This window comes from Rhinolophus ferrumequinum, chromosome 6, assembly GCF_004115265.2.
Source record: "Rhinolophus ferrumequinum isolate MPI-CBG mRhiFer1 chromosome 6, mRhiFer1_v1.p, whole genome shotgun sequence".
Taxonomy (NCBI): domain Eukaryota; kingdom Metazoa; phylum Chordata; class Mammalia; order Chiroptera; family Rhinolophidae; genus Rhinolophus; species Rhinolophus ferrumequinum.
Window position 1 is genome coordinate 24,693,996 of NC_046289.1, and position 9,918 is coordinate 24,703,913.

The 9,918-nt window shown below is 42.0% G+C and overlaps 1 protein-coding gene across 1 annotated transcript in view; it reads left to right on the top strand.

Moving 5' to 3' along the window:
- Window positions 1-787, top strand: part of HEATR4 (HEAT repeat containing 4) — a 55,152-nt gene extending 54,365 nt beyond the window's left edge. Inside the window, exon 17 of the mRNA XM_033106857.1 lies at window positions 82-787. Coding sequence (XP_032962748.1) covers window positions 82-315 — 234 coding nt within the window. The 3' untranslated portion in view covers window positions 316-787. The remainder of the gene's footprint in view (window positions 1-81) is intronic.
- Window positions 788-9,918: the final 9,131 nt, after the last annotated feature.

Genomic DNA, 9,918 nt, shown 5'->3' on the forward strand with positions numbered 1-9,918 from the left:
AGAGGCTTTCTCTTTGGGTCTGTTGTTCACGTGAGCCCACATGTTTGGCATATGCACTCATGTGTTAATGTTTCTCTTCAGCCTGTGAGGCCCCGCACACCGAATCCCTGGTTACAGAGTCCAGTCCTCAGCCTGAACATACGAAGCAGAGGTCACTCATCACTTGTCAAAGATCTACGCACCACCCGGGAAAAAAGGATTGCAATGGGACCATTTGGATCTGACAGCCCAGATCTCCAGTTGGGTAAATACTCAGAAGTTTTTTCCAGGGTCACGTCCTCCTCTTCCCCTAGAAAGAAAGGTGATGATTTCTAGGATGAGCCCTTCTCTTGCTTCAAGACAAAGGCAGCAGTAAACCCAGTCACATTCTGTCTCTTTAATTGATATTATATAATCTCTTTGTCATTATGTTAATAAAGAAATATCTATTTAACAGTAGACTTGGTTTTTTAAAGTGCACCATTTACACAGAGGGTTAAAGACATCACATTAGGTGATAGAGCATATTTTTCCATACCCCAGAAAAATCATGTACTAAATATTATAGGTCAGAGCTCCAAGTTTTACTAGCATAGAAAAATCAAAAGATCCAGCATCTTTTGCAAGCTATATCCAAACTAGACTCCCATTTGTCTAGGAAAGAAACAGCTTAAGTAAATTTTTTTTATCCATAAGACTAGTCTTACTTTGGAGCAGGTTCTTTAAATGTAGCTCACCGGCAATGAGGAAGCCATGTCACTGGACTGTTACAAGAAAACCAAGCCAGCACAGTCATTTTCCTCCTCGTGCTGTGTGGGTGGGTGTAAACACTTTTATATCCCTGGGAGGCACTGCTACAGTTTCACAAGACCAATTACCAATTCTCATGAACCTCGATGTACTGAATGCTTAAACGATTTATGCATTATGAAGAATTGCAAACTATCTGTGTCATAGGAATTACAAGCTGTATCTGTGGGATTCTGTAAGAGCACATGATACCCAATAAATTGCCATGGAAGAGGAGAGACCCAGAATTCAAAGTAGTGTGCATCCAGCTTTCTTTCCTAATTATTGATTGTTGTATACACCCTAAAAGCTTTGGGACGGTCAATGAGTAAAATAAGGGAATGTGAATCTTTCCCTTTTTCTTCTCTTAATCACATCCCCTCTTTCAGCAGAATTCTTATCAGAAATATGAAAAGCAATATTATAAAAGCCTAGCAGCTATGGAAATGGGGAAAAAAGAACTCTGGGGAATATCAATTAACTGCATAACAGAAAATCTTCCCTTTTCCTGACTCATGAAACCCATGTTTTTATTTATTAGTTGACACATTCCATCCAAGGGAAACAGTAATCCAAAAGCACCATCACATATATCAAAGTTATTTCCACATCTATCTATCAAACCTGGGGATTCTGGGATCTGGCTACCATGAGGCATTCGAGACAATAAGTAATTCTGTATGAGTACTTTCTCGGCCCCTCTATCTTTGACTTTGTCATTTCATAGTGAAAGGACGTTATTGTGCACTCTGCATTCCTGGCAAGAACAAGAGAGCCGAACTGAACCTTTCAATCAGTGAGGCCAAACAGAGGGTCTTTTAGGCCGCCAGCACTGTGGGAGATGGAGCTGCCACAGAAGAAATGGCCCTTGTCCTTAAAGAGTTGACAAGGGGTTTTATAAGACACACATATAAGAACCTTTCAAAGACAATATGCTTCATCTAGTAGGAATTGTGCAGCCCACAGAAGATGTGTTGTAGGAGTCCAGGGGAAGGGGACCTTTGGAGTAGTCATGGAACTTGCTTGGATTTCAGAGACTACACGAGATTTAGATAGGCAGGGGTTTGGGGGATTGGGGGGAGAACTTACAGGTGAGGGGAAGGACAGGAGAAAAGGCTGGAGGAAGGAATGAGCTTGGCAGGAGTCCATGACAGTTTCCTTTAACATCCTGTTTCCAAATTGGTTCACTGGTTACTTCACAATAGAAAAGCAAGGCAACCATTCTCTTTACCTAATCCATTCATATTAGCAAAGTGTTATAATGACAAAATATTCCAGGAGTTCCACAAATCCTTTATAAAAGGCCTTGCCTGTCTTTCCTGACTGAGGCATTTGTAGGAGAGTCTCTCCTCACAAAGAATGTCTCAGTAGTCTCCGTTGCTCGTCTTTTCATCTTTCCTCTTCCTTTCTTCTGCCACATTCATTAACTCTACTAGTTGATCAGACAAGTGACTGCTCCTTTTCCTGTGGTAAAAGGAAGCTACTGTTTGGCCCAGCCTGTGGGGAAAACACCATGCTGACCTTCTCTTTGTTAAGATCTAGAGAACATTTCCATTTTCGACCAAGAGTTATGTCTTTATCGGTTGACACATTTCATCTAAGTGAACATCCATTAGTGAACTACATCAACAGAAATCTTCCTGACCAGACCAACAGAAAAGTGGGGCTTGTAGGTCAGAAGGAAAGCATCTGTGTTAGGATTTATTCTCTTGCCCTCCTATAACCTCCTCTTGGTTGTCACTTAATCTTCCCACCCTACCCCATCATTTCTTGATCATCTGTAGTGTCAGCAGATATTCACCAAATGCATGTGTTTAGTCATCGTGGATATACCAGGAAGTATAAGACAGTTTTTTCTGACTTTGAGGAGTTTACTGTCTAGCTGGATAAAATGGGCTCGTTTTTTGGAGACAGCATCAGAGCCTCTCAGACGTCAAAAGTGAGCTGGACACTTTGCCTTTTCTGAAACTCCAGTTATATTTTTAAAAATGTAATACCAAAACAATTTTCAAATGATGGCAGATTTTTTATTATTATTATTATTGGGGAAGGGGAACAGGACTTTATTGGGGGAACAGTGTGTACTTCCAGGCCTTTTTTTTTTTTTTCCCAAGTCAAGTTGTTGTCCTTTCAGTCTTAGTTGTGGAGGGTGCAGCTCAGCTCCAGGTCCAGTTGCCGTTTTCTAGTTGCAGGGGGCACAGCCCACCATCTCTTGCGGGACTCAAGGAATTGAACCTGGCAACCTTGTGGTTGAGAGCCCACTGGCCCATGTGGGAATCAAACCGGCAGCCTTCAGAGTTAGGATCATAGAGCTCTAACCGCCTGAGCCACCGGGCCAGCCCCTTATGATGGTAAATTTTTAATGTATATACTGCCCTTACTGCTTTTAACACAAAAAAATTACAATGACTAAAATCTAGATCTTTACATGAAATATTTCCAATTTAAATATTGGCAATTTTAAAATGTTAAAAACACTGTAAGCTAACACTGTGCCAAACACATCTGGGAGCAAAATTCTGACCTTCGGCTGGCAGTTTGTGACCCCTGCTATAGGCTTTTCAGATGATGAGTTTCTAGTATGTTGCCCACTTGGCTGAACCTTGGCACCCTCAGCCTGCTCACATACGCTGCCCAGCACCAGCCAAAGAAACACTCCTCATAAGATTCAGGGAAATCACCCTAGCAAGTAATTGAGCCAGGCAGTGGCCTGGATCCCATCCATCTCTCTAAGATGCTGTAGCCTTCCTCACTGACATTCATTTCCCAGGCCTGGACTGAGCTGGCAGTTTGTACACGATGGGTTTGGGAGAGACTTGTGCTTCTCATGCCTTTCAAGATCATCTGTCCTCTGAGGAACTCTGTGGAAGGCCAATTTAGTACACAGTCTCAGGTGTTAGAATTTAGACCCTTTCATTTCCCGTTACCTGCTCAGACCTATCACCTCAACTGTTTTTGGCCAAACATGTAAGTGTGCAGTGGTAGTACAGGCAGTTCTTTTCTGGAACTCAATAATGGATGATTAATCTGTTTTAATTCTCTAACATATCCATGACCTTAGAAAAGAAAAAGAGTTTTAAATTTGTCTTGTAGCTGTTCAATTCAGAGTCAAACAACTTCACTTTGCTCATTTATCCATCAACAGAGCAGTAGAGTTTAAAGGTCTGGGAAGAGGGAGTCTAGAGAGAGGATTCCTTGGCCCATACCATCCATCAACACCAAATCGTTGTTCGGAGGACTTCACTCCACAGCCATGGAATTCCCTACAGACTCTGAGTTTGAGACTCTCACAGGCAGGAGCTAAATGGAGCACATCAGATTTCCAAAAGCCTCTGTACATACAGTGGGATGTAGGAGAAAAATGGTAAACTCAAGTTCAAATTTCCTTCTGCTACTAACAACAAGTTGACTGCATAAATTACTTTCTCATTTTGAGTTTTACTTTCATCGTTTGTAAAATGGGAAGAATAATTTTTATCTTATGGATTTATTGCAGTGTTTCTCAACCTAGTTGCATATTAAAATCACTTTTCTTGAATGTCGCAGCCTGTGCCACACCCCCTGCAAATTAAGTCAGAATCTCTGAGGGTGAAATCAGTTAATTTTAAATCTTCACAAGTCATTGTAATATGAAGTCAAGATTGAGAAGAAAAATGATGAGGATTAAATAATGTTACTTATGTAAAGCAAGGTACTCATTAGTTCCTAGTTATTCCGCAATTTAAATTTCATACCAGCTGGCAATTGACTATACTTTTCGTGCGCATTCTAAGATTGCACCACTAGGTGTCAGTTTGACCATACTGTCTGGTTCTGAGCTCTCAGCATAACAACTACTGGTACTATGTACCATCACCATAACCATCTGATGAATCCCTGCCTTACACCAGCCACTGTGCTAATGATTCTTAAAACATATGATTTCTAACCTTATATCAAGTAGGCAAGGTAATTACTGTCCCATTCATGAGGAAGCGAAGGGTCAGAAAGATTCTGTGACTTGTACAGGGTACACAATACGTGGCAGAACAGATTCAAGAGTCATTCATTCACTCATTCAAAACTACTGAACACTTACTATGCATGAGGCACTATATCTGGTATTAGGGATCCAAAGGTGAATAAAGTATAGTTCTCATCCTCTGGAAGTTCATTATTTATCCTTCACTTGTATGTAATTTAAGAAGAAAAGATGGGCATCTCCTTTTACGTTGTTTTTGGCCTCAGGTTAGCTATATCTTCTGAAAAACTCAAATGCTGTGCTTTTAAGAGAGTAGAATGACTCTTAGGTAAAGTTTCCTGGCATGGCTACTCCACTGTATGCAGCCACTAAAATAAAACTTAAAAAGAGCCTATTAAGTACCTAAGAGGCTAGGGACCACATCTGCTCTGTTTTATCATTGTCTTATTTACTTATTTATATCCTCAGCAATAAACTGTTAGTATAAAGTACGTGTCTAATTTTTAGTCAATGAATATTTACTGAATGAATGAATGCTTTGTACTCTGCTAAGCACTGTGAAAAAAGAGCCACTAGAGAAATGTTTAAAGAGGTCTGTACCTTCTTCTGGAAAGCAAATCTGAATATTTCCTTCCAAAGCCCCAACTGATTTATCCCTGAGGTGGGAAAGTCCACAGGTCTTAGGGAAGATTCTAAATGAGCCAGGGACCAGAGGATTATGATACTACTAGATTTGACCAGTGGATCTGGAGTCTAATGGCTACTCTGCAGTTTGTTCCATGTCACAAGGAAACCAGCTGTACCTGTCTGAGTTGTCATCCACTAACCAACCAGTTTGACAATTAGGACCATTGGTATTACTGGGCTGGATCATACCTATAGTCCATTCAATAGTCTCTTACCTTGGAGAAAAAGAAAAAGCTATTCAAATAGTGGTCCTTAAAACTGGTTATGAATCAGAATCACTTGGGGGAACTTTGCAAAAATAAAATACAGATCCCTGGATCCTACTCTAAATCAGTTAAGTGGAATTCCTGGAACTAGGAGAGGGACCTGGGATTCTGATGTAGGACTAGGGTTGAAACATGGCTGGTTCACTCATATACAGCTCTGCAGTTCATAAATTTGCTCTGAGCTTTTCTGTAGTCTGATTATATTCCCTTCCTGGATAAGAGTTCCATGCATTTATTACCTGTAGTTTGAAGTGGTATTCCTTTTTATCAGTCCTAAGCTTGTCCCTAGTGGAAGTTTGTAAATGACATTGCAATCCTAGAATTTGGGGATTTGAATTTGTTGATCTTACTCATGCTATTTGTGATACTGCAGATTTAGTTCAGCTCTCCCCCTAAAGAATGCCTAGTAGTCACATGTCCATTCTTGAGCTTTTTCTTGGTTTACAATCAGCTCAGGCTTTATGAAGTGATTCATTCTGCATCAGCTAGACAACCTTTGACCACTTTGTACAATAGCAGAAAAATAGTATCTGTTCCTGTGATGACTATGGCCATGGATGGCTGCTGCTTAGGTAATTCAGGATAGGTAAGCGTTTGTGTGGACTTGGATTAAAGTCCTGTTATGAGTCTAGTCAGCCTATTAGCTTTGGAGAGAGCAGGAAGGGGAATATTCTGTCACTTAAGAGCTCCATGACTAACACATCCCTTTGACATGGCAATCTGAACGGTTTGCAGAACAGAAACCAGGGGAAGGAGTAGGCATGAATATCTGAGTGTATTTATAGTACAGTATACACGGGGGTGAATAGAGAAGAAGAATACAGGGTTATGTAACTGTCAAATAAAAAAGAAAAGGCTCTGTGGTTGAAGATGGAGATTCACAGTGGGGGTGATCATTTTGGAGTTTCTTAAGTGTCCCTTGATGAGTCAAAGTTTCTAAGTAGCTTTATGCACATGAAAGAAAGAGAGGAGAAAGAGGGCTTGAGAGAGAGACTGAGAGGGTGAAGTGTTATCAGGTCACAGCCTGCACATCCCCTGTAGGCAAATTTTGCCTGGTCAGGATCTGTCTGCACAGAAAAATTATTGGCGCTTGGTTGGAAATTTCTACCCACCAGTGATGAGATTTCTGTTTGTATTCCTTATGGACTTCAACAATGACCCTGTTCTCAACTGAGGTTATTAGAAAACAGATCTCCAGGCACTGGTCCACCCAAAATGAAAATACTGTGGGCTCTGATTTCAATGCAGGAGCTCAAATGCTCTGGCTCCTATATAATCAACACTCAATAATAATAGCTTTTCCTGGCATTTCTTTTCATCTAGAGATTTCAAGTCTCTTGCAAACATCTACATAGGTAGCTGATTAAGCCACATTCATCCTTTTGCTTGGGGTTCTCCCATGAATTGGTGACTGAACTAGAAATAGAGTGTAGGCCTTCTGATTCAAGGTCTCACACTCCACGCCTACGCCTTTTCATTACCCATTGAGTTTGCAGTGCTCCCAAAGGCATAGTTCTTTGGGGGGGGTGGGTCTGTGTGTCAGATCTGCCTGCTTCTTTGCTGTCATCACTTCCCACTGACTGCATTTCTGGTTCCCTGGTGTCCTGGCAACTGGGATGTGTCTTGGTTGTCTGGGATGTGAGAATTGTTGAAGAATCTCCAGAGCTTCTTCATGTCTTGTCATCCTTTATCCCAATGTACACTCCCCACCTCAGTCTCAGAGCCATGAAAGTACTGTGTCCTCTGGCTTATTTTCATTCCTTCTCTATCCTCAATCCTCCCCTCAGGAGAAGAAGAGGCAACCACAGGCCAAGAGCTTGTGAGGTAGGAAGGAATGGCAAGGAAAAATCTCTTCTCTCTGATTGCCCTCTTGTTCCCATGGAGGCCACGAACCTCAACCCCAATGGGAGGAGGAGGAAATTAGCAGGATGAGTCTTTGCTGCCACCATTCATCCTGAGGAGTTGAATTTTTTTTTTTTTAATTAAAGTTTTTCTGGGCAACAATTGTTACTAAAGTTACAAAGATTTCAGGTGTACAACTCTGTAATACATCATCTATATGTCACATTGTGTGTTCACCACCCAGTGTTTTGCTTGTTTTTTTAAGTCTGGAGGAGGGATGACTCAGTGCAGACCCTTGATGGGGAAATCTGTCTCAGAGCCTGAGGGCCACCATTGGCCTGATATTTCAGTTTAATTTTCAGACCAGTATGGTTTCACGGAGTCAGAGGAAATTGAGCTCTTTGTCCCCAATGTTGACAGCTCTGAACAGAATTTCCCCAAAGGAATGACCCTGTGTGTGGGAGTCCAACAGAGATTGGCAGTGGGTTCCAAAATCAGAGTGCAGGGATGGCTCCATATATCCTGATGGAGGGCTTTATTTAGTCATACTCCACCACTGCTTTTACCTGCTAATTACTGTTACCACTAGTGATCATTATATGATAATTAGCACATGCTTTTTTATAATTCCCAGAGCACCACCCCAAAATAAATGATGGCAAGGCTGCTCCTAGAGACAACTCCTGATTCATTCATTCACTAAATACTTAGTGAACTACTGTGGCCAGGCCCTGTGCTCGGCAGCTGTGAGCAGGATGGATGTGGTATCACCATGCTGACTGGCTGCAGGAGGCCTAGTAACTAAGAAAGTTTACAATTGGGATGTGTGTTTCCAACATGGAAGTGTAGAATGTTTAAGAGGGGCACATAATCGATCGTGGCTGGCAGAGGGGATATCAGGAGGCCCCTTTGTTGTAGTAACTTAGAAGGCGAGATCTGTAGGATGAGTAGGAGCTGGTAAATGGAATCCAGTTTAGGGTAAAGCTGTACTCTTTGTATAATCTCCCCAGAACAGAATGTTGACCCCAAAGCCTTCTCATATTCACCTTCCAAAGTAACTCCAAAGTGCCTCTGACTCTGCTTCTGTACAGTGTGATGCTACCTTGGAAATGTGTGAAATTCTACACAAGTGGAAGATGTAATTACTGTATCCCACTAGAGAAAGTATTTTAGGAAGATGGCACTAGGGGAAATAGGTGTGAAAATCAGACTCTTTCATTTCTATATCCAGACCCAGTTCTCTGTGCCCTCAGAATGGTCTGAGTCTGAGCGGGAAATATGTTTGTCTCCACTTGAACAAGAACTTCCTTCTTATCAGCTGCTGCACTGAGAAGACACTGATGTCCTTTTGCAGGAAACTAACAGGAAAAGAAAGAAAGCCTACTACGAAATACACTTCCTGAAGGCAAAATGAAATGGCTGCTGTTCTGGCTGCCTGCAGGAAAGGGCTGAGTAAATAAATCCACCATCCCTATTGTGTAGGCAGACTTCCTGGGAACACGTCCTCATCTCCTCACAACCTTCTTTCCCTTCTAAAATCAGCCATTCTGCAGAGGATCAGACAGATGTCTCCTCTGGCCACTGAGAGGTACTGAGACTTACAGGGCCCCTCTTTCTCAAACACAGAGGAAACAGAGTTAGGAGGAGAGGAGACAAGAGTCGCAGGGAGAGGAACTTACTTGATATTGCCACACACTTGTTTTGTAACCTCATAGGATTTTTCCAGCAACTTCTGTTTTGAGCCTTTCTGTGCACAAACCTGGTAATGTGTGGGAACATGCCAGGAGGAGAAGGGGTCAGGGCTGGTGCATCAGAAAATCAGTGGGCCTGTTTAAATCACAGCTGCACAGGTGACTTGATTTGGAGGCAAAGGTGGAAATTGTCAATATCTGCAAGTATTTACTGAACTCTAATGGTGTAACACCACAACAGAAGCTGCTCGAGAAGGTGACTCTGGCTCAGGAAACAGTTCCAGTCTAAAGGGTCCTAAGGCATTTCCTTGCGAGGATAGTTTTTTTCTTCTGCATGGAACACAAGGAAAAAACATGTACAGATATGGGGTGTGGGAGGAGGCAGAGGAGAGAGATTATCTGAATAGATACCCCTGGCTTGAGAAGATAAGATGAGCTATGCGCTTGAAGTTTTGTCTTGCTATACTTTAGGAGTTGTTTTCCCCCCTGTCTTTTTCATTTAGTATCATGGGTGAGCTCTGAGAAATGACTCAAAGCCAGAGTAAAGGGGTTTCCTTGATTATAGTTCCTCATTTTCTCTGGCCACAGGCCAGCCCTCAACATCCTCCTCCCTTATAAGGAAGACAGCTTCAACCCACTCCTGCTGGCTCACTCCTACCTCTTAGTGCTCTTTCCTTCACCTTGCAAACTGAACTCCCTTCTT